The 25,459-nt window shown below is 40.8% G+C and overlaps 1 protein-coding gene and 1 non-coding gene across 2 annotated transcripts in view; both read left to right on the top strand.

Moving 5' to 3' along the window:
* Positions 1 to 25,459, top strand: part of SCN10A (sodium voltage-gated channel alpha subunit 10) — a 103,933-nt gene that overhangs the window by 7,150 nt on the left and 71,324 nt on the right. The window contains exons 3-5 of the mRNA XM_055557093.1: positions 5,680 to 5,977; positions 7,641 to 7,768; positions 12,032 to 12,112. Of these exons, the coding sequence (XP_055413068.1) occupies positions 5,708 to 5,977; positions 7,641 to 7,768; positions 12,032 to 12,112 (479 nt within the window). The 5' untranslated portion in view covers positions 5,680 to 5,707. The remainder of the gene's footprint in view (positions 1 to 5,679; positions 5,978 to 7,640; positions 7,769 to 12,031; positions 12,113 to 25,459) is intronic.
* Positions 24,509 to 24,580, top strand: TRNAC-GCA (transfer RNA cysteine (anticodon GCA)). The gene has a single exon. It is a non-coding gene; the product is annotated as a tRNA-Cys (tRNA).

Here is a 25,459-nt window from a genome sequence, read left to right as displayed (position 1 = left end):
AATTGTAAATGACCTCAAATGTTTATTTAAATTGTATGCAGAGAACTAGTGGTGCAGAATTGAAATAGACTAAGTGGCTACTGGCTATTAAACCACATGTGTAATGGGAAATATTAAAGTTACATTGTACATTTGCATAGCACTTAGCTTACAAAATGCTTTCACATATATTATTCGATTCTCCCAACAGTGGCATCAGATTAGCAGGGCAGATGTTAGCATCTTCAGTTCACAAATTGTAGAAATGAGGGTAAGAACAATTCAAAAAAACCTAGTTAGTGTCAGAATTCAAACTTCCTTTCTCCAATTCCAGTGCTGTTTTAACAAAACCGCACTACTTCTCTCTCTCTCTCTCTCTCTCTCTCTCTCTCTCTCTCTCTCTCTTAGTAATTATAACTTGGAATCTCTAGAACTGACCAAATCCACCACCCTGAGTTTCTGGTTCCATAATACTCCAGATCATGTGATGAGGAACTTGATTTCTTCCTTACTGAAAAAAATATTTCCCCCATCCTTATTTTATTTTCAATGGGTTCGGGTTGGAAAATGAAGGCTCATAAGGAAAGAATATTTTCCTCCTCTTGACTTCATTTGGATCTCTGTTCTAGTGGGCAGAGATGTTTTGATTAAATGCTTATTAGGCACTTTCCCCAAAACTTTCAGATTTCTTTCTTCCTTGAATTACTCCTTTCTTCCACTTTATCTCCCACAGAAATTTGATTATTCTCAGCACTATAGCCAGACACACTCACATTGAGCGCTATAAACAGGGCAGTTATTCACCAAGCCTCATAGAAAACCATTCTCACTCAGCTCTCACCCATCCCCACAGTTCTTTTTCAGCACCACGGACAGCTCAAGGACGTACTAGGCATTACTTTGCTCTTTCAGCACCAAAGATGGTACACACCATTTTCTCCACACTGTAAGTAGTTTTTGTTGTTCTCCATCCCTGGACAACAGGTCACCTAGCTATTATCTCTGAATCATTCAGAGGTAAATTATACTCAGCAAGAATTCCCATAGCCCTATTCCTTTAGCACCAGGAGCAACTTAGGACCATTCAAGTTCAAAGACGATTCTGATATTTTTTCTGATGTCCCGGATATCTGAGGCTCAATCTCTGACTATTGAGCAAGAGCATTCATAATGTGGTCTCACTTTCATTACCACAAACAGCTTATTGCACTTTCCCAGTGACATCGCTACTTCAAATTGTATCTCTTCTCTGGATACCTTACTGGCATGTCCTGTTTCCTTGTCACTCCAATCAGATGCCTAACAATTAAATTTTTCAGGTCAATGGACATCTCAGATAGACACTTACCAGTATCACAACTATCTAAAATGCTGACACTTTAGAGACCACTTTAAATCTTGACTAGTCTGGCCACATCCCTTGAAACAGGAGACATTTAATTCCATGTTCCCATTAGTATGGAGACCCCAGCAATATCTGCAGTGCTAAAGTTAGCTAGGTTGCTCATGACACTAACAAAGAGCCCAAACACACTCTCAGCACCATGCACAATACAGTTTCACTCAGATGTGTCAATGGCTTAGTTACTACTTCGGAGCACCAGCCTAGTCACATTCACAATCTATCCATGAAATGTCCGACCATATTTTCTATTTTAGTGACATCCTGATAATATTCTTGTTGTTCTACCAGGCAGCCAAGTCATGGAAGCAGAACCTGAAGCAGCTTATTATCATGGGCCTACTCTTTGGGTAACCTCATAGTTAGTTTAATCATGCTTGTAGTTATACCCATACCCAACTACTCTCAGCAAATCAAGCAATCTAGTCCCATCTTTTCTACTCCACTGTACTTATTCATGCTCCCCCCGAATCCCCATGATTAAAACCATTCCCATCCCTAAAATAAGGTTCAACAGTTCTTCAAACTTCTCTTCCTGCTTTTCTATGACACTGACAGATCCTTGTTCTTCTCCCTTTCTGGCTGTAGCATCTCTGTAATGTTCAACACCTCTTTGCCCTCACAGCCCTCCAGTTTTCAGTCCTCACTGTTTTCCTTCCACCTTGGAGAACAAATTTAATCCAAATCAGGATGGACTCTGGGAATGCCTGCCTTAAGTTGTTAATGAACAGAAAAACCCTCGCACCACCACCACCACCACCCCCCCCACCACCACCGCCACCAGTAACATGGGATATGGTAAAAGTCTACCCATCCTGATCTTACTGTCCAAGTCCTGGTGCTTTCTCTTCCCTGTTTTCCTAAAACTCAAACCCACTATTAATTTAATAAATATCTACTGAGTATTTACTAAATGCCAGACACTATGCTACAGGCTGGAGAATCAATACTGAACAGGATAAATGTATTCCCTCACTGAGCTTACAATTTAGTGAGAGAAATAGAAAAGCAAATAGCAATTATGAATCAGAGGTTTATAGAGAAAATGCAGCAAGTTAGGCAGCATGAAATGGAAAAACTAACACAGATTTCATATAGGATCAGAAATAGAGGATTTATCCCAAGAGTCAAAGGAGGAGGGGTGGAGGAGTGATTTTAGGCAAAAGGAATAGAACGTGGAAAGGTCATAAAATGAAAAAGAATGTGTTAGGTTTAAGGGGAAAATAATAAAAATGGTATGCTTGTCAACCACAGTGATGGAGAGGTAAATACACAGTGAGGATCACCTTGAGTGTTGTAGGGAGCTTTAGAAGGAGTTTAAATAAGAATGTAGTATAGCCAGATTTTCATTTTAGAAAGATCATTTGGATACAGTTGGAAAATAGATGAAAAAGGACTAAAGGGGAAGAAAAAGGGATACATAGAAGGTCAGGAATTGGATGACAGTGATTTAACCACAGGTATGATGGAGAGGTCAAGGCTATGGTTTTTCCTGTGGTCATCTATGGATGTGAGAGTTGGACTGTGAAGAAGGCTGAGTGCCGAAGAATTGATGCTTTTGAACTGTGGTGTTGGAGAAGACTCTTGAGAGTCCCTTGGACTGCAAGGAGATCCAACCAGTCCATTCTGAAGGAGATCAGCCCTGGGATTTCTTTGGAAGGAATGATGCTAAAGCTGAAACTTCAGTACTTTGGCCACCTCATGCAAAGAGTTGACTCATTGGAAAAGACTCTGATGCTGGGAGGGATTGGGGGCAGGAGGAGAAGGGGATGACAGAGGATGAGATGGCTGGATGGCATCACTGACTCGATGGACATGAGTCTGAGTGAACTCTGGGAGTTGGTGATGGACAGGGAGGCCTGGCGTGCTGCGATTCATGGGGTCTCAAAGAGTCGGACACGACTGAGCGACTGATCTGATCTGATCTGATGATGGACAGGCTAAAGAGAATGGAGAGAAGATACTAGGCAGATGGAATTTATAGCACTCGATGTCTGATTGGATGTGGGAATAAAATAGAAAGGACATTATGATGATAGCTAAGTTGTGGACAGGCACTGCTGCTGCTGGTAAGTCATTTCAGTCATGTCCAACTCTGTGCAACCACCTAGGTGGCAGCCCACCAGGCTCCCCCATCCCTGGGATTCTCCAGGCAAGAACACTGGAGTGGGTTGCCATTTCCTTCTCCAATGCATGAAAGTGAAAAGTGAAAGTGAAGTCGCTCAGTCGTGTCCGACTCTTAGCGACAACATGGACTGCAGTCCACCAGGCTCCTCCGTCCATGGGATTCTCCAGGCAAGAGTACTAGAGTGGGGTGCCATTGCCTTCTCCGTGGACAGGCACAGAAACAGGCTATTGGTACCGTTCACAGAGGGAGAGAGCTTTGAGGAGAGGCAGATACTAGAAGGGGTGAAGAGATGATAATTTCAGTTTGGGTCATGTTGAGTTTGAGGTGTCCAGTATACATTCAGTTGGAGAAGGAAATGGCAACCCACTTTAGTATTCTTGCCTGGGGAATCCCAAGGACAGAGGAGCCTAGTGGGCTGCCGTCTATGGGGTTGCACAGAGTCAGACATGACTGAACCGACTTAGCAGCAGCAGCAGCAGCAGTATACATTCAAGTAGAAATACCAAATTAGAGTGATCCCCATGGACATAATAAGAGCTGGAGATAAAGACTCAGGAGTCATCTGCCTACAGACGAGAACTGAAGCCATAAGTATGGTTGAGACGCTCTCAGGAGGTGGTGTCAAACAGACCTGGGACTGAGTGCCTGTCCTGCCACTTATTAGAAATGTGGTCCTGGAAAAGTGAACTTTGCCACTCTGGTTTCTCATTTACATATTAGCGATAATACCTCATAGGGTACAGTGATGGTTAATATGTTAATGCATGCAAATTGCTTAGTTCGGAATCTGAAATATAGTGAATCTCTGTAAATGCTATTCTCATTATTATTATCACTATGCAAAAATTTTAAAAGCATAACATAGAGCCTCTAGAGTCACAGTCACATATGGAAGAAAGTGTGGAAAAGGAGACTGTGTCACAACAGCTGAGGAGAGACTGTGTTTCAAGAAGGAGGAAGTAGGCAAAATAGCCAATAGCCTCATCAAGATAAGAACTGAGAAGTTCTCCCTGAATATAGCTATAAGAAGGTCTCTGCTGTCCTTACAAGGAGGCATTTTAGTCAGGTAGTGGACATACAGCTTCTAAAACTGAAGAATGACTGGAGATAGTGAGCAGAACTCAGCAGAGAATGGGAGGAGAGAAGAGGGAAGTATTGGATGGGCTCTGTACCAGGTAAAAAGTTTTAAAGTTGAAAGAGGCTTGAGCATCTCCAAATGCTGATAGGAAGGAACCAGCCAACAAGTCAGGAGAGAGAAATAAGGTAGTAAGGGAATAAGGTCCAAAGTAGAAGGAAGACTGGTCTTAGCCAGAATGAGAGGTGATGTTCTCCTGATTGTGACAGGAGGGAAGATAGAAGGGTTCAGATGGTAGGTAAGTCAGAGGTTTGGGGGTATGAAGTTGAAGGAGTTCTGTGTTCTTAATGAGGGAGGGAATGTGGTTATTGTCTTACTGGAAGGGGAAGTAGGAGAAAGCAGTCAGGAAAGACAAACAGTATTTGAAATATCAGACTAGGAGAAACTGTTGCCCTGAGAAACCATATGATTCCTAAGTGGCATTGCTGTTCCTCATCACTCCTCAACAGTCCTGATTCACGGAAACCTGAGTTAGAGTCATCTAAGTTGACCTAGGCTGGATATTTAGAATAGGGACAGGGGAGTGGTTGTTCATGGAATTCTTATCTGGATATGGAGAGAACTGTTCAGTCATGGACAAAAAGAGAAAGCAGTCTGGAGGTCCAAATGGAGTTCAGAGAAGGGGAGAAGCATCAAAATTGTCAGCAGATAAAAGGTGGTGATTAGGACGTAGGATAAGACTCAAGATAAAGTAGATCATAAACCAAAGTCTTTGATGAATGCAGCAAAGTGCCTGTACTCAGTGGTCATAGAAATGGGGAGAGAGGGCAGTATGGCTGGATCTGGTGGTGGTGGGATACAAAAATGATAAACGAACAGTGGCTAGAAGCTCATGGACAGCACAGAGACTACTCTGAGGTACTGGCTTAGAGTGGACTGAACACTGCTGGGTAGTGGAATCCTAGGAGAGCTCAGTGTGAATTAAGGAAAGAACTAGAGAGGTGGGGGGAGGGTAGCTGTTCTAGCAAGCAGGGTTGGAGGGGTGAGCTAATAGGCAGGCTGTTACCTCTCTGTGGTTGTGTTCACTCTCATAAGAATATTCTTCCTAAAGAAGAATGAGAAGATGGAATTCCCTTTTGCGTCCCTGGAAACTACCAACTTCCGACGATTCACCCCGGAGTCCCTGCTGGAGATTGAAAAAAGAATTGCTGCTAAGCAAAAGACAAAGACACCCAAAGAGAAGTTCAGGAAGCGGAAGGACCAGAAAGAGAAGCCTCGGCCCCAGCTAGACTTGAAAGCCTGCAACCAGTTGCCCAAGTTCTATGGTACGCTCCCGCCTGAGCTGATTGGGGAGCCGCTGGAGGATCTGGACCCCTTCTACAGCACACACCGGGTAAGGGCTACTGGTGGGAATGGCCATTCTCAGCTCTGGGAGAAGAAGCCTCTGTCCCACCCAGTCCAGGAGTCGTCCTGCACCCTGGGTGTTGTGACTGTCAGCTGGACTCAGTTAGTGAAAAATACCTCTAACTCACCTCCTCAATGCTTTCTTTGAATCTCTATGGTATTCATGGTGGAGGTTAATTAAATTCAGATCCTCTAAAGACAACTGTTGTGGAGTTTTCAGATAAAGTTGGCCATTCCCTTGGTTGAGTTCTAGCCTCAGATCTCTAGAGGTGTTGGATCTCTATGCAAGTAGGGAGCAGAGATCTTCAGGCTGGAGGTGGGGCAGTGGGTAGAATAAGGAAGGGGAACCAAAATCAGGATGATTTAAACCAGTGGTCCTCAAAGTAGGGTCTCAAAACCCCTGGGGTTCCCAAAACCCTTCTAGTGAGTTTGGGAGTTCAGAACTTTGGCTTAAAGATCCTTAGATGTCATTTGTCTTTTCCACTCACATTCTCTTGTGAATATACAATAGTGAAAGTAGAGCCTATTAATAGAGGATCACATCAGTCTAACAGCTACAGGAATGTATGTTTATATACTCTTGTGTTTTAAAAGGCCCTTTTTTATTTCTGATATTGTATATAAATATATATATATATACACTTATATGCATGCATATATACAGACATATGCGTGCTTGCTAAATCACTTCAGTCATATACAACTCTTGTGACCCTATGGACCATAGCCTACCAGGCTCCTCTGTCCATGAGATTCTCCAGACAAGAATACTGGAGTGGATTGACATGCCCTCCTCCAGGGGATCTTCCCAACCCAGGGATCAAACGCATGTCTCTTATGTCTCCTGCATTGCCAGGCAGGTTCTTTACCACTAGTGCCAGCTGGGAAGCCCGTACCCACACACACACACACACACACATATACGTTCACACACGTAGTGTAAGAAAAAGGTATAAACATTAACAAAATATTTGTAAGGTTCTCAGTAATTTTTGAGAATATAAAAGGGCCCTAAAATTAAAGTTTGAGAACATCCAGTTTAAACTAGAACTATCTCGGACATTCTACACAGCTTAAAAAGGGGTGTGCGTTTGGGAGCTGGGAAGGGCAGGAACCAGCCATCTTAAATATGGTTTGTAGAGAAAAATAAGAAGGCACTGGAATGCCTTTCTCTCTCCTCTCACTTGCCAAGAACCCACATCCTCCCTAGATGTTCAGAGGAGTGAACCAGTAGAAGGTTTGAAAGGGGAGACCTAGGAGGTAGAGAACAGAAGGACCATTCCAGGGATGTTCCACTAATCAGAAGAGGAAATAAATGCAACCAGAACTCCACCTCCCTGCTGCCAGAATCCTCCCCCTTGTATGATATATCTCACCAGCCCTGGGTCAGTTTCCTATTCACTGGGCCGCCTCAGGGGCCCATCTGATGTACAGTCAGCCACGGGGGTCTGGGGTCTTTCTGGGAGTGAGGACATGGCTTTTAGTTCTTGATCCTCTCTGTCTGCCCCTCCATTTGCCTCTCATTGACTCATGGGTTTCAGAGCACTTCTCACTCATGAGCCTGAGATGATCTCACTTATGTTCAAATCCATGGTTGGGTGAGGATGCGTGTTTCTCACTGGAGGTCCGCTTTCTGTTGTGTTTTGTTTTAGACATTTATGGTGCTGAACAAAGGGAGGACCATTTCCCGGTTTAGCGCCACTCGGGCCCTGTGGTTATTCAGTCCTTTCAACCGGATCAGAAGAATAGCCATCAAAGTGTCCGTCCACTCATATCCTTTGCACAGTTGCTTCTTCCACATGTTAGAATCAGATGCTGCCATCTGTGTCCTGTACCTTCTTCAGGGGTTAACAACGGGGCCTTCCTCCAATTGAATCCTAAAACAATAGGATCATTAAATTGAAAAAAATGTTTGTGGTTTTAATGTGCTCAACACCTGAAAGCTGTCCCAAGACAGAGGAGGTATTCATGTAACCCACAGGTGGGTTGGGGTTCATATAGACCAGTCTGGGTCCACCTGTGGACATACAACTTGTAAAGGGCACCCAGGCACATTCTCACCATATGTGGCCTGCTCTTCCACAACATAATAACCAGGAAGGCTTTATGGTTTGGGCAGATGAGACAGGGGTAGGTTAGTTCTCTGTGGTCTAACCATGCTGGACAGTGACTGCTTATTTGGCAAAAAAGCAGCCCTTCCTAGTGGGTGAAGAGAACAGACTGTAATGGGCAGAGCGAAGATTGTCTCACTGGGATCCCACTGGTCATGAGGCACTGTCTAGAGCATTAGTTACCGCCCAAACTACCAGCAGGTTAAAAATGTCAATAGTCTGAGGTTCATGCCATTGGGGAATGCAGTAGTGATTCAAAACACACTGCTCAAATGTCTGTAATATATTAATTGCTTTAGGTAGCTTCAGAAGCTGTCTCCAGCTTTTGTTTTCTTTTTTTTTTTTTTTTTTTCAAGGCAAGCCAAACTAGGACAAACAAGAGACTTTGGCTTGGTTTCTAAGGCTCTTCCCTGGTGACTGTCCAAACTGGAAGCTCCTAATAAGGAATTCAGCTGTGGCTCCTAGGAGGTTGATTTGCAAGAACATCCTTGCCTTGACTGGCCTGGCAGATGGCAGCCAGCCTCCTCTGAGTTGAGGGAGGACAGTAAAAGAGCTCTCGTCTCCTACTCTGGGGCAGCTTGTTGGACTGCTGGCTGGCATTCAGTGAGCTTGTAGCTCACTCCATTACATTTAGCCTTTACGTGTTTTGCCTTTATGGCCAACCTGTGGGAATAACTTTCTTAATTCAGTCTTGTTGTTGTTTAGTTGCTAAGTCATGTCCAACTCTTTGTGACCCCATGGACCGTAGCCCACCAGGCTCCTCTGTCCATGGGATTTCCCAGGCAAGGATATTGTATTGGGTTGCCATGCCCTCCTCCAGGGGATCTTCCCTATCCGAGGACCGAACCTACATCTCCTGCACTGGCAGGTGATTCTTTGCTACTGAGCCACTAGGGAAACCCAATTCATTCTTAACTTTCCTAATACTACGGAAGGGCTTCCCAGGTGGTGCTAGTGGTAAAGAACCTGCCTGCCAATGCAGTAGACATAAGAGACACAGGTTCAATCTCTGGGTTGGGAAAATCCCCTAGAGGAGGGCACAGCAACCCATTCCAGTGTTCTTGCCTGGAGAATCCCATGAATAGAGGAGCCTGGCAGGCTACAGTCCATGGGGGTTGCAGAGTTGGACATGACTGAAGCGACTTAGCACAGCACAGCACACAATGCTATGAAAGAGTATTTACTGATAATAACAGCCTCCCACTGCTAAATACTTGCTAAGCATGAACACTGTCATAGGTACAAGAACCTTGAAGAAGGAATTAGCATCTCTGTCTTATATATGATGAAACTGATACTGGGGCGTTAAATTAATTGTGCAAGGCCATATAGCAAGTTAAAAAATCCAGACTACATCCTGCTTAGAGTAGTGTCAGCAATAAGGAAGTAGGAAGTTAATGGAAATGAATTACAGTAATTTTTTCTCTAAGTATGTCATCTCTATATAGGTGTTTTTAAAAACATAAATTACATAAAAATTACAAATAAAAACAGCAAATATGCAAACTCCTTTTCATCCATTCTGGTTGATTTACATCTATTTAAGTAGGCAATGGCACCCCACTCCAGTGCTCTTGCCTGGAGAATCCCATGGACGGAGGAGCCTGGTGGACTGCAGTCGCTAAGAGTCGGACACGACTGAGCGACTTCACTTTCACTTTCCACTTTCATGCATTGGAGAAGGAAATGGCAACCCACTCCAGTGTTCTTGCCTGGAGAATCCCAGGGATGGCGGAGCCTGATGGGCTGCCGTCTATGGGGTCGCACAGAGTCAGACACAACTGAAGCGACTTAGCAGCAGCAGCAGCAAGTAAGAAACAGCTATTTAGAAGTAAAATCCCGTTAAAGAACCAATAACAATATTTACTAGTAAATATTCTTTTTATCTTGAGATTTGATGAATTGCTGGGTGGAGTCACAGCTGGACAGAAAAGCTGTTAAGGGTCTCTTTCTCACTAAAGACTGCATTGATATATTTAAATCTCATGAACTTGGTAGCTCCAGCCCCCAGAATATTCTTCCAGATATGGAATTCTCAATCTCCTATTACTAATATTTCACCAAAATTATAATTCTAATCAAATTTGCTGTGAACATTTTCACAAGTAATATTATCAGAATATATCATCATTCTTTTAAAGGTTTGTGGAGTTGGAGATATAATTTTAATTTAATCCTTGGGTTAACATTTTCCCCCCACATGAACACATTTCTTAATTTAATTGCAAGTCAACAGGAAAATGTGGTTTAATTAGTAGAATTTCCTTTTTCAAAATAGATGGGTTCCGAAGTAACTGTAAAACAGAGTACATTAAAGGCATTTACAGAAAACTAAAATTGTTATAGATATTTCTGCTCAAATTGAAATTATGGAAGAAGAGTGATTCTCTCGCTCTCTGTAGGTCAAGCTTCTCTTCAGGTGTTGTTAGTCTTTAGGAAGTAACTGTTAGGAACCCTGCTAGTCCCCAGAAAAACGTCCAATGGGAGACATTTATCTTTGGACTTTGCCACCAATATTTCTGCCCCATCTATTTACCCTCATCCACTCACCTTCCTGTTCAGTATCTCTGTCCCCTTCTTGCAATTTATTTGCCCCTTTAATATTCTTTAAAGGGACAAAGATATTTTCTTTGCCTTTAATATTCTTCCCTCTTACTCACCAGAGTTCTCCTTGACAGCCTAATCCTGTTTGGAATCTTCTCCTTAAGCAAACATTTTACCCACCTGTGCCTGCCTCCACCATTCCTAACCAGATGTCCACTTCCTCAGTGTGACTGACCTCAGCTAAGTTAGAAACACAATCTGACTACCCTAATCCCATGAAAGCATGTGGCCCTCCCCTTATCTCTAACTTCCTCAGAGTACAGGTGTCTCCCCTGCCCCTGATCCATAGGACATACATTCCAAGACCCCCCAGGGGGTGCCTGAAGCCACAGATAGTACTGAACCCTCTGTGTTTTTTCCTATACATACCTACCTATGATAAAGTTTGATTTATAAATTAGACACAGTAAGAGTAACCACAGTAAGAAAGTAGGAAAATTATAACAAAGTACTGTAATAAAAGGTGAATGTGGTCTCTCTCTAAAAATGTCGTACTGTGCTGTACTCATCCTTCTTGTGATGGTGTGAGATTGAACACCTACAATGATGACATAAAGTGAGGCAAATGATGTAGCCCTTGGGACATAGCATTAGGCTACTATTGACTTCCTGATGATAAGTCAGAGGGAGGCACGTCTGCTTTGGGTGACCCTGGATCATGGAGCCATAATGATGTCAATGGTTGGGTGTCGGAAGCAGACAATGTTGATGGTTGGGGATCCCTGGCAAGATGAAGTTAGAAGGCTGAGATGTCACCACGCTAACTGAGAATGGTGGGTAATTTCACGCCTATTTTCAGACTGCCATTGACCACAGGTAACTGAAACTGCAGAAAATGAAACCGTGGTTAACGGAGGGTTAACTGCATTCTCTTTGTCTTTTAGGGAAAAAGAGACATTTGCAGGATGAAATTTCAAGCCGTACTCCATAGTTAAATGCAGGTGTCAGGGAAGAAGGACATTTTGGAGAAGGGATTCTGTTTCCTTTCATCTTGCTCAGTTGTTTTCAGACAATTTGAGGACACATCTCAGCACCATCATTGAGTAACTGTATGACTTTGGAAAAATATTTAAGCTTTGTCAGCCTATTTTCTTAGCTCCAATGTATAGATAATAATATCCGCCTATAGGTTAGTTGTATTAGAAATAATGTGGACGAAGTATTCAGCGAGAGTAGGCACTCAGTGTTAGCTGTTATTATGTGACAAGACCATAAAGTTGATCCTAGCGAAAGAGTTATTAATTTAATCAACTCAGTGTCAAGGTGATCAGTGGTGACCTCAGGAAGACATGGTGACTTTCAGCTTCTCCTTAACACAGCCCTCTCAGGTGGTTCAGTTTATTTATAACCATCACTATTTTGGTCAATTGTGTGGGCATGACCCAAACAGAACTTCCGGAGAGAATGGAGTGAGTAGATTTGCTGCCATTCTTGTGCCTTTCCTTTCTGTCCTCTCTTTCTCTTCCTTCACTGGGTGGCTTCTCTCTCTTATTCATCCTACTGGGTCTCATTTGGGTAATGTGGAATCCTATTGCCTATCTGACTTTGCCATGGATAAATATCTTCTTCTCTACGGACTCTGTTTCATAAACACACGTATGATTTTCAGCTTCAAAGAGCAATAGATGAGTGGTTCTCCCTGGGGAGATTTTAAAAATTCTAATACCTGGGTCCAAGCCCCAGAAGGTCTGATTTCATTGGTCTGGGGTGGCCTGGGTATATGAGCCTCCGCTTCCCCCTGCCACTGCCACACAGACACTTACCTGCTAGGTGTACATCTGAATGAAACTGAGGGAAGTCCTACTTGGAGAGAGAGGATGGAGCATAATGAGGCAGAGCTAAGAACAAATGGTCCTGCAACATATTCTAAAAATAACCCATGAATAAAACTGTTTAAGTTATCATGGGTCATATACCTCAAAGTGACTATAATATTCCTGAGATTATTCTATCTCCCTAGGTTAATGATGGAATCTGTAGTTTCAGATTTGGGGGCCTTTCTAAAAACATCCTGCACCAACATATCTAGGACAGTTGCCCCTCACCCAGTTCAAACATAACCAAAAAACATATTTTTGGTATAATAACAGGAGCTCTGTAGAGTGTTCTCTTTTTCCAACTTTTAGATTTTTGCCTTTTGCTGACTATAACATTAAATCATGCTGCAGTTGGAAATAAATTCTATTTCTATTTATCAATTGAAGAAGAAAAATCAAGTGGTCATCTTAATTGATGCTAAAAAGAATTTTATATAGTTTGACATCTGTTTATGATTAAAAACTCTTAGAAAAGTAGAAGTATAAGGGAATTGCTATACTCTGATAAAGGGAAACCACTTTAAAGAAAGAAGCAAACATCATACTTGATGTGAAACATGGCAAGCTTTCTCTTTATGATCAGAAAGGAAAAAAGCAAAGATGTCTTTTTCATCAGTTTTATGCAGCTTTGTAAAGGAGATCCTAATCAGTGTAGTAAAGCAAGAAAAAGAAATAAAAAGTATAAGAATAAGAAAAGAAGTATCAAAGATGCCATGATTTATAGATAATATAATTATGAACATAAAATAGCCCTTGTAATCTACAGGTAAATTATTAGAATTAATAAGAAATATAGAAAAGTAGTTAAGTACAAACTGACACATAAATCAATTGTATATCTATATATTGCAACAAAGAATAAAGTAGTTTTTAAAAATACCATTTACACTGGCAGCTAAAAATAACAAGTTTCAAGAAATAAGATTATCAAAGTATGAGTAAAATCCCTACAAAGAAAATTATAAAAATGTTAAGTAATATTACAGAAAACCCAATAAATGGAGAGATATATTGTAATCTTAGATTCAGAGTCACAATACTGTAAGACTCCCCAGAATGTTAAATTTAATGTGATTCCAATCAAAACCCCCAACAAGTTTTTTTTATATAACTTAACAAACTGACTCCAAGATTTATATGAAAATACAAAGAGCAAATTCCAGCCAAGACACTTTTGAGACAGAAAAATGAGGTGGGAGAAAATAACTGGCTCTACTGGATATCAAGATTTGCTATAAAGCTCCAATAATTGAAACAGAGTGCCATTGGCATAGGATTAGTCAGACCAGTGGAAGAGAATAGTTGGCCCATAAACAAACAGCGCACATACAGACCTTGAATTGGTGACAAAAACGGCATTGCAGAACAGCAGGGAAAGGGCATCTGGTAAATGATGATGAGGAATTAGGAATCCCAACAGAATAATTATATTGAACATCCAGTTCAGTTCAGTTCAGTCGCTCGGTCGTGTCCGACTCTTTGTGACCCCATGAATCGCAGCACGCCAGGCCTCCCTGTCCATCACCAACTCCCGGAGTTCACTCAGACTCACGTCCATCGAGTCAGTGATGCCATCCAGCCATCTCATCCTGTGTCGTCCCCTTCTCCTCCTGCCCCCAATCCCTCCCAGCATCAGAGTCTTTTCCAATGAGTCAACTCTTCGCATGAGGTGGCCAAAGTACTGGAGTTTCTCTACACCAAATACAAGAATCAATTCTAGGTGGATTAAGGTCTAAATTTCTTTGTGAAAGACAAAGACATCAAGCTTTTAGAAGGTTGAGAAAACCCCCAAAGAAGCAAAAACAAAACCACAGAGAAGTCTTCATGGCTTCAGGTTAGGGAAAGATTTACTACATGTAATACAAGGCTCACTAGCCACAGAGGAAAAAAACAGATACGTTTTAGGATGTTAAAGAATTTATGTTCATCAGAAGACAACTTTATGAAAGTGAAAAAACAAGCCTAGTAAGTAGAAGATGCAACACATATACCTCAAAAGTGTTTATATCCAGAATAATGTGCCCTTACAAATCAATTAGAAACATGTCAGAGCAACCAACTGGAAAAATGAGAAGATAAAGTAGATATTTCATAAAAGTAGAAATCCAAAATGGTCAGTAAGCATATGAAAATATTCTTAACCTTTTTCTTAATCAAGGAGTTGTGAATAAAATAAAATCATACAGAGAGATTCTAAATTGTGACTGTACCAAATATTGAGAAAGATATGGAGCAGCAGAAACTCCTATCTTGCTGGTGGGAATGTAAATTTGTACAACCCCTTTGGATGGCAGTGAATATAGCAAATAAAGGTGAAAACACATAACAGAAATATGTACTTATGACACCAGGATACAGCTGCAAGAACGTTCATGAACATTCCCCACAAAAATCAAAAATTGGAAATGACCAAAATGTCTATACATTTTTTTAATGTGGACCACTTTTTTTAAAGTCTACTAAATTTGTAACAATATTGCTTCTGTTTTATGTTTTCATTTTTTGGCCACAAGCTCTTAGTTCCCTGACCAGGGATTGAACATTCACCCCTGGCACTGGAAGGCAAAGTCTTAACCACTAGACTGTCAGGGAAGTGCCATATATAATTTTTAATGTATTAATTATCTCTGTTATTTTCTTAAAAGGGGATAATGTATAGCAATGGATATGAATAAATTATAATTCCATACAACAGTCTTAAGAACATCCGTCAATTCACTCGCTCAGTCTTGTCTGACTCTGCGACCCCATGGACTACAGCCTGCCAGGCTTCCTGGTCCATCACCAACTTCTGGAGCTTGCTCAGACTCGTGACCATTGAGTTGGTGATGCCATCCAACCATCCCATCCTCTGTCGTCCCCTTCTCCTCCTTTCTTCAATCTTTCCCAGCATCAGGGTCTTAAGAACATAATATTGAACAAAAAAAGCCAGACACAAAAGATTCAAAAATATGATTCCATTTATACAAAATTCAAAAACAAGCACAAGTTAACTACGTTGGATGTGTACTCAGGAGATAAAAATATAAACTAAAAACACAAGAAAACAGTACCAAAAGTTAGGGTAGTAGTAACCCCTAGGGCAGAAGAGGGAGGGAACTTGTGGGTGTTCAAAATGTTCCGTTTTGTGACATGAATAGTTGTCATAAGCTGCTATGGACTGAAGTGTCCGCCACCCGCATTCATATATTGAAGCCCTAATTGCCCCCGCCATGTGCCTATAAAGGAGAAGGGGCCTTTAAGGAAGTGATAAAGGTTAAATGAGGTTATAACGGCAGAGCTTTGACCCTGGTACCTTTGTAAGAGAGGAGTGGATACCACAGCCCTCTCTACCATGTGAAGACACAGTAAGAAATTTCCATTAGCAAGTCAGGAAGAGGACTCTCACCTGACCACACTGGCACCAGCCCCTTGAACTGTGAGAAAATAAATATTTGTCATTTAACCATTCGATCTATAGTATTTTCTTGTGGCAGCCTAAGCTGACAGATACACAAGCATTCATTTTACAGCTAATTTATATTTCATGTGCGTTTTCATTCTGTATGTTACATATTGGGCTTCCCAGGTGGCATAGTGGTAAAGAATTCACCTGCCAGTGCAGGAGACACAAGAGACTTGGGTTTGATGTCTTGGTCAGGAAGATCCCCTCAAGTAGGAAATGTCAACCCACACCAGTATTGGTGTCTGGGAAATCCCATGGACAAAGGAGCCTGGAGGGCGACAGAGCATGGGGTCGCAACGAGTCAGACACATATCATAATGAAAAGCTTTCAAACAAAATAAATTTAAAATAAATGACTGTTGCATTAAATGCAGAATACTGAAAAATAGTCAGAAGATAGTAGTTTGGTAGATAAATTGCTGTTAGAATTTTAGTTTATTCTTTCTCTTTATATAAAGTATATATACACATATACAGAGATGACATAGCATTATAGCATGTAAAATTTCTATCCTTTTTAACTTTTAATGCAAAAGCATTTTCTATCAAAAGTAAGAGTTATTTGGGGATTCTGGATAAATGTGGACGATAGCATGAATATGTTTTACCCCAGCCCCCTGAAAATGCCAATGGAATGACAGCATGGGAACAGTATAAATGTACAAGAACAAAAAGAAGTAGAAAAGAAAGCACAGAGGACAAAAGATGTCAAAACACTCTCAGGAAACCAAAAGTGGATGGAGGACGGTGAATGACTCAGCAGACCAGGGCTTGTTAAATGACAGTGCCTGCAGAGAAGGATAAAAATGAAGACCAAGGCATTTTACCCTCTAAAACGCCAGAGCCCTGAAAATGTTGATGTGGTACAGGTGGCAAAAACTGAGACTGGAATGAGGGAAGAACATGGGAGCAGAGAATGTTCACTTGTTGTTTTTCTAACAGCAAGAAATTAAAGAGCATTCTTTAAAGTTGATACATAGGAATGAAAAATAACTATATTAAACAGTGCAAAAGTAAGCAGGAAAAAAATGTTATTAACTACAGTCAGATGATGGATAAAAAGGAAGGGAAAGAGAATTAATGAGAGAACATAGTAAAGGCAATGTATTGTATAGCTTTATTATAATTATAAATGTATATTTTCAAGCAAGTACTAGAACTGAAATAAAAACTTCTAAATTCAGAATCATACAGAAAAATAAAGCAAATAAAACACATCAGACAATGAAATATTTTAAAAACTATTAAAAATGTAACAAAGTAATATAAGTAAACTGAGATCAAATCTATCATGTCAAGAAATATAAATGTATTTGACTCATCTGTTTAAAAAAGTCATATTATATAACAAAGCAGTACTGAATTCTATGCTGACTAAAAATATACCACTCAAAATGACACAGAAAGGTCAAAATTAAAAAATGGGCAAAGATATAGTGAAGGTAGGTAGAACAGGAAGCAAGATCTTAATATCAGAGAAGGTTTAATTTAGCCCCAAACTTAATAAACAGGATAAAAATGACCCTGCTGCTGCTGCTGCTGCTGCTAAGTCGCTTCAGTCGTGTCTGACTCTGTGCGACCCCATAGACAGAAGCCCACCAGGCTCCCCCGTCCCTGGGATTCTCCAGGCAAGAACACTGGAGTGGGGTGCCATTGCCTTCTACATAATGCTAAATAATCCATAAACAATAATGTATATTTTTGCAACAAATAATGTGGCAACAATGTTCGTAAATCAAAAATTATAAGAGTATTAGGGTAAATAGACAAGAACATTGGAAGGGGCATTCCCTGGTGGTCCAGTGGTGAGGATTACATGCTTCCACTGCAGGGGGGTATGGGTTTGATCCCTGTTCAGGGAACTAAGATCACACATGCAGTGCAGAGCTGCCAAACAAACAAACACAAAATCCACATTGTAGGGGATTCCAGTTCCAGTTCAGTCGTTCGGTCATGTCCGACTCTTTGTGACCCGAGGGACTGCAGCATGCCAGGCCTCCCTGTCCATCACCAACTCCCAGAGTTTACTCAAACTCATGTCCATTGAGTCAGTGATGCCATCCAACCATCTCATCCTCTGTCATCCCCTTCTCCTGCCTTCATCTTTCCCAGAATCAGGGTCTTTTCAAATGAGTTACTTCTTCGCATCAGGTGGCCAAAGTATTGGAGTTTCAGCTTCAGCATCAGTCCTTCCAATGAATATTCAGGACTGATTTCCTTTAGGATTGACTGGTTGGATCTCCTTGCAGTTCAAGGGACTTTCAAGAGTCCTCTCAACACCACAGTTCAAAAGCATCAATTCTTCATCCCATAGCTTTCTTTATAGTCCAACACTCACATCCCTACATGACTACTGGAAAAACCATAGCTTTGACTAGACAGACCTTTGTCCACAGAGTAATGTCTCTGCTTTTAATATGCTTGGCTGCAGTCACCATCTGTAGTGATTTTGGAGCCCCCAAAAATGAAGTCTCTGTTTCCATTGTTTCCCCACAGAAACAATGAAGTTTGCCATGAAGTGGTGGGACCAGATGCCATGATCTTAGTTTTATGAATGTTGAGCTTTAAGCCAACTTTTTCACTCTCCTCTTTCACTTTTATCAAAAGCTCTTTACTTCTTCTTCACTTGCTGCCATAAGGGTGGTGTTATCTGCATATCTGAGGTTATTGATATTTCTCCCGGCAATCTTGATTCCAGCTTGTGCTTCATCCAGACCAGCATTTCTCATGATGTACTCTGCATATAAGTTAAATAAGCAGGGTGACAATATACAGCCTTGATGTACTCCTTTCCAAATTTGGAGCCAGTCTGTTGTTCCACATCCAGTTCTAACTGTTGCTTCTTGACCTGCATACAGATTTCTCAGGAGGCAGGTCAGGTGGTCTGGTATCCCCATCTCTTTATGTATTTTCCACAGTTTATTGTGATCCACACAGTCAAAGGCTTTGGCATAGTCAATAAAGCAGAAGTAGATGTTTTTCTGGTATTCTCTTGATTTACGATGATCCAGCAGATATCGGCAATTTGATTTCTGGTTCCTCTGCCTTTTCTAAATAAGTCCAGCTTGAACATCTGGAAGTTCATGGTTCACGTATTGCTGAAGCCTGGCTTGGAGAATTTTGAGCAGTACTTTGCTAATGTGAGATGACTGCAATTGTGTGGTAGTTTGAGCATTCTTTGGCATTGCCTTTCTTTGGGATTGGAATGAAAACTGACCTTTTCCAGTCCTGTGGCCACTGCTGAGTTTTCCAAATTTGCTGGCATATTGAGTGCAGCACTTTCACAGAATCATCTTTCAGGATTTGAAATAGCTCAACTGGAATTCCATCACCTCCACTAGCTTTGTTCGTAGTAGTGTTTCCTAAGACCCACTTGACTTCACATTCTAGGATGTCTGGCTGTAGGTGAGTGATCACACCATCGTGATTATCTTGGTAGTGAAGATCTTTTTTGTCTAGTTCTTCTGTGTATTCTTGCCACCTCTTCTTAATATCTGCTGCTTCTGTTAGGTCCATACCATTTCTGTCCTTTATCGAGCCCATCTTTGCATGAAATGTTCCCTTGGTATCTCTAATTTTCTTGAAGAGATCTCTAGTCTTTCCCATTCTGTTTCTTTCCTCTTTTTCTTTGCAGTGATCACTGAGGAGGGCTTTCTTATCTCTCCTTGCTATTCTTGGAAACTCTGCATTCAAATGTGCATATTTTTTCTTTTCTCCTTTGCTTTTCACTTCTCTTCTTTTCAAAGCTATTTCTAAGGCCTCCTCAGACAACCATTTTGCCTTTTTGCATTTGTTTTTCTTGGGGATGGTCTTGATCACTGCCTCCTATACAATGTCACAAACCTCTGTCCATAGTTCTTCAGGTTATCTATCAGATCTAATCCCTTGAATCTATTTGTCACTTCCACTGTATAATCATAAGGGATTTGATCAAGGTCATACCTGAATGGTCTAGTGGTTTTCCCTACTTTCTTCAAATAGTGAAATTTAAGTCTGAATTTGGCAATAAGGAGTTCATGATCTGAGCCACAGTCAGCTCCCAGTCTTGTTTTTGCTGATGTAGAGAGCTTCTCCATCTTTGGCTGCAAAGAATATAATCAACCTGATTTCAGTATTGACCACCTGATGATGTCCATGTGTAGAGTCTTGTGTTTTTGGAAGAGGGTGTTTGATATGACCAGTGCGTTCTCTTGGCAAAACTCTATTAGCCTTTGCCCTGCTTCATTCCGTACTCCAAAGCCAAATTTGCCTGCTACTCCAGGTATTTCTTGACTTCCTACTTTTGCATTCCCGTCCCCAATAATGAAAAGGACATCTTTTTTGGGTATTAGTTCTAGAAGGCCTTGTAGGTCTTCAAGGAACCATTCAACTTCAGCTTCTTCAGCATTACTGGTTGGGGAATAGACTTGGGTTACTGTACTGCTGAATGTTTTGCCTTGGAAACGAACAGAGATCATTCTGTCCTTTTTGAGATTGCATCCAAATACTGCATTTCGGACTCTTGTTAACTATGATGGCTACTCCATTTCTTCTCAGGGATTCTTGCCCACAGTAGTACATATAATGGTCATCTGAGTTAAATTCACCCATTCCAGTCTATTTTAGTTCGCTGATTCCTAAAATGTTGATATTCACTCTTGCCATCTCCTGTCTGACCACTTCCAATTTGCCTTGATTTATGGACCTAGCATTCCAGGTCCCTATGCAATATTGCTCTTTACAGCATCGGGCTTTACTTCCATCACCAGTCACATCCACAACTATGTGTTGTTTTTACTTTGGCTCCGTCTCTTCATTCTTTCTGTAGTTATTTCTCCACTGATCTTTAGTAGCATATTGGGCACCTACCGACCTGGGGAGTTCATCTTTCAGTGTCCTATATTTTTGCCTTTTCATACTGTTCATGGAGTTCTCAAGGCAAGAACAGTGAAGTGATTTGCCATTCCCTTCTCCAGTGGACCATGTTTTGTCAGAACTCTCCACCATGACCTGTCCATCTTGGGTGGCCCTACACGGCATGCCTCATAGTTTCATTGAGTTAGACAAGGCTGTGATCCACGTGATCAGATTGGTCAGTTTTCTGTGATTGTGGTTTTCATTCTGTTTGCCTTCTGATGGAGAAGGATAAGAGGCTTATGGAGGCTTCCTGATGAAAGAGACTGACTTGAGGGGGAAACTGGGACTTTTTCTGATGGGTGGGGCCATGCTCAGTTCAGTTCTGTCACTCAGTCCGACTCTTTGTGACCCCATGAAGAGCAACACACCAGGCCTCCCTGTCCATCACCAACTCCTGGTGTTCACCCAAACTCACGTCCATCAAGTCAGTGATGCCAACCAGCCATCTCATCCTCTCTCGCCCCCTTCTCCTCCTGCCCTCAATCCCTCCCAGCATCAGAGTCTTTTCCAATGAGTCGACTCTTTGCATGAGGTGGCCTAAGTATTGGAGTTTCAGCTTTAGCATCGTTCCTTCCAAAAAACACCCAGGACTGATCTCCTTTAGAATGGACTGGTTGGATCTCCTTGCAGTCCAAGGGACTCTCAAGAGTCTTCTCCAACACCACAGTTCAAAAGCATCAATTCTTCGGCGCTCAGCTTTCTTCACAGTCCAACTCTCACATCCATACATACTACTGGAAAAACCATAGCCTTGACTAGATGGACCTTTTTTTGACAAAGTAATGTCTCTGCTTTTGAATATGCTATCTAGGTTGGTCATAACTTTCCTTCCAAGGAGTAAGTGTCTTTTAATTTCATGGCTGCAATCACCATCTGCAGTGATTTTGGAGCCCCCCAAAATAAAGTCTGACACTGTTTCCACTATTTCCCCATCTATTTCCCATGAAGTGATGGGACCAGATGCCATGATCTTAGTTTTATGAATGTTGAGCTTTAAGCCAACTTTTTCACTCTCCTCTTTCACTTTCATCAAGAGGCTTTTTAGTTCCTCTTCACTTTCTGCCATAAGGGTGGTGTCATCTGCATATCTGAGGTTATTGCTATTTCTCCCGGCAATCTTGATTCCAGCTTGTGTTTCTTCCAGTCCAGCATTTCTCATGATGTACTCTGCATATAAGTTAAATAAGCAGGGTGACAATATACAGCCTTGACGAACTCCTTTTCCTATTTGGAACCAGTCTGTTGTTCCATGTCCAGTTCTAACTGTTGCTTCCTGACCTGCTTATAGGTTTCTCAAGAGGCAGGTCAGGTGGTCTGGTATTCCCATCTCTTTCAGAATTTTCCGCAGTTTATTGTGATCCACACAGTCAAAGGCTTTGGCATAGTCAATAAAGCAGAAATAGATGTTTTTCTGGAACTCTCTTGCTTTTTCCATGATCCAGCGGATGTTGGCAATTTGATCTCTGGTTCCTCTGCCTTTTCTAAAACCAGCTTGAACATCTGGAAGTTCATGGTTCATGTATTGCTGAAGCCTGGCTTGGAGAATTTTGAGCATTACTTTACTAGCGTGTGAGATGAGTGCAATTGTGCGGTAGTCTGAGCATTCTTTGGCATTACCTTTCTTTGGGATTGGAATGAAAACTGACCTTTTCCAGTCCTGTGGCCACTGCTGAGTTTTCCAAATTTGCTGGCATATTGAGTGCAGCACTTTCACAGAATCATCTTTCAGGATTTGAAATAGCTCAACTGGAATTCCATCACCTCCACTAGCTTTGTTCGTAGTGATGCTTTCTAAGGCCCACTTGACTTCACATTCCAGGATGTCTGGCTCTAGGTCAGTGATCACACCATTGTGGTTATCTTGGTCGTGAAGATCTTTTTTGTACAGTTCTTCTGTGTATTCTTGCCACCTCTTCTTGATATCTTCTGCTTCTGTTAGGTCCATACCATTTCTGTCCTTTATCGAGCCCATCTTTGCATGAAATGTTCCCTTGGTATCTCTAATTTTCTTGAAGAGATCTCTAGTCTTTCCCATTCTGTTTCTTTCCTCTATTTCTTTGCATTGATTGCTGAGGAAGTCTTTCTTATCTTTTCTTGCTATTCTTTGGAACTCTGTATTCAGATGCTTATATCTTTCCTTTTCTCCTTTGTTTTTTGCTTCTCTTCTTTTCATAGCTATCTGTAAGCCCTCCCCAGAAAGCCATTTTGCTTTTTGGTATTTCTTTTCCATGGGGATGGTCTTGATCCCTGTCCCCTGTACAATGCCACGAACCTCCGTCCATAGTTCATCAGGCACTCTATCTATCAGATCCAGTCCCTTAAATCTATTTGTCACTTCCACTGTATAATCATAAGGGATTTGATCAAGGTCATACCTGAATGGTCTAGTGGTTTTCCCTACTTTCTTCAAGTAGGGAAATTTAAGTCTGAATTTGGCAATAAGGAGTTCACGATCTGAGCCACAGTCAGCTCCCGGTCTTGTTTTTGCTGACTGTATAGAGCTTCTCCATCTTTGGCTGCAAAGAATATAATCAATCTGATTTTGGTGTTGACCATCTGGTGATGTCCATGTGTAGAGTCTTCTCTTGTGTTGTTGGAAGAGGGTGTTTGCTATGACCAGTGCATTCTCTTGGCAAAACTGTATTCTATGCTCAGTAAATCTTTAATCTAATTTTCTGTTGAAGGGCAGGTCTGTGTTCCCTCCTTGTTATTTGACCTGAGGCCAAACTTGTAGGGGATAGGGAAGTGTAATTAATTTCTTTCAGCCCTATGACAGATCAAATATATAAAAAACTATGTAGGGATACAGATAACCAGAGTAGCATAATTAATAAGATAGATCTAATTAATATATTTCAAACTATATTCCTTGAAAAATAACTGTATAAATTGGCCAAATATTAAACAAAAAAATCTAGACAAGGTCCAAAAAGTATAAATAATAAAGAAAGTATTCTCTGATCACACTGCAATAAAATGAGAAAATAATAACAAAATCAGGGGGAAAAAATGATCCCTCCATTTGATAATTTTAAAAACCTTTCTTGGAGAACTCTTAGATGGAAAAAAAAAAACAAGCCAAAATCATATAATTTCTAGGGAAGAAAAAAATTTTTAAATAGCACTTTGTATGTATGTATGTATCCATATCATAATTTGTACTGCTATACAATATTCTGTACTGTATTCACCTGTATTTCCTTCTTAAAGTCATCATATTTCTTCTGTATTTAGATAATTCATTCCCTCAGATGCATGTGTGTGCGTGTGTGAGATATGTGATAGGCTTCTAATATTTTCCCATAAAGATTATTCCAGCACCATTCTTAGTAGGTTATCATTTCTCCAGTGATTCCTCCTACCACCTCTGTCATACACCCAATTCCCATGCACACTCAAGTCTGTCTCTCTGACTGATCTGTTTGTCACTCCTTAAGTCAACACCACATAATCTAAATGCTTTATGGTAGGATTTAATCTGGTTGATCATTTGACCCCTCCTTACTTGTTTTTGTAAAAATTATCTTGGTTCTTCCCCTTTCTTTACTTTTCCATATCAATTTAAGGGTCAGATTTTCAAGCTCTTTTCTTACAACTCTTAAAACTTCATTTGTAAGTGCATTGAATTTATCTGTTACCACAGGGATTCCCTGGTAGCTCAGATGGTAAAGTGTCTGCCTGCAACGCAGAAGACCCAGGTTCAATCCCTGGGTTGGGAAGGCCCCCTGGAAAAGGAAATGGCAACCCACTCCAGTACTCTTGCCTGGAAAATGCTATGGATGGAGGAGCCTGGTAGGCTACTGTCCATGGGGTCACAAAAAGTCAGACATGACTGAGCGACTTTACTCTACAGGAAAAATTGCCACTTTTATAACATATATAACTGTATCTCCCAATTTATATAAGCTTTCTTTTATATTCTTCCATAAGAGTTGACATCTTCTGTAAAATTCTTACGTATCTTGTCTCTAGATACATTACCATTTTGTTACTCTTTTGAATATTTCTATTGCTAAAATAAATTGATGTTATTAAATTTATGTATATTGGTTTTGCATTCAGCAACCTTGCAGAACTCCTTAACAATTATTATTCAAACAGTTATATCATCTGCAAATAATGAGGAAATTGCTTCTTTCTTTATGATTCTTATACCACTTGTTTATTTTTCCTGTCTTATTAAACTGGCCAGGACTTTCAGGACAATGCTGAATTGATGCTATAATAGTGACCATATTTCTTTTGTTCTTGGTTTTAAAGAATATGCATCTAATATTTCACTATTATCATGATGACTATGGGATTCTTATAAGATACTTCCCTTATCAAGTTATGGAAATTCCTGTTCACTTCTGGTTTAAGAGTTTCATTTTGAATGAGTATTGATTTTTATCAATATTTCTATTCTTATTATCATATAGTCTTTTATTTATTAATATAGTAGGTTACAGTAATAAATTTGCTAATCTCTTTTAATGCTTCTAGCTCGATCAATGCTGGATTCAGTTTGCCAACATTTCATTTGATCTGTCTAGGTAAATGAGGCTGACTTATAATCTTCTCTCATGAGCCAACCCTTTGGGTTGCTTTTCCATCTC

This window comes from Bubalus kerabau, chromosome 20 (genome assembly GCF_029407905.1).
Source record: "Bubalus kerabau isolate K-KA32 ecotype Philippines breed swamp buffalo chromosome 20, PCC_UOA_SB_1v2, whole genome shotgun sequence".
Classification (NCBI taxonomy): Eukaryota; Metazoa; Chordata; class Mammalia; order Artiodactyla; family Bovidae; genus Bubalus; species Bubalus kerabau.
The sequence above is the reverse complement of the archived record's forward strand: the minus strand, read 5'-3'. Positions and strand labels throughout refer to the sequence as shown.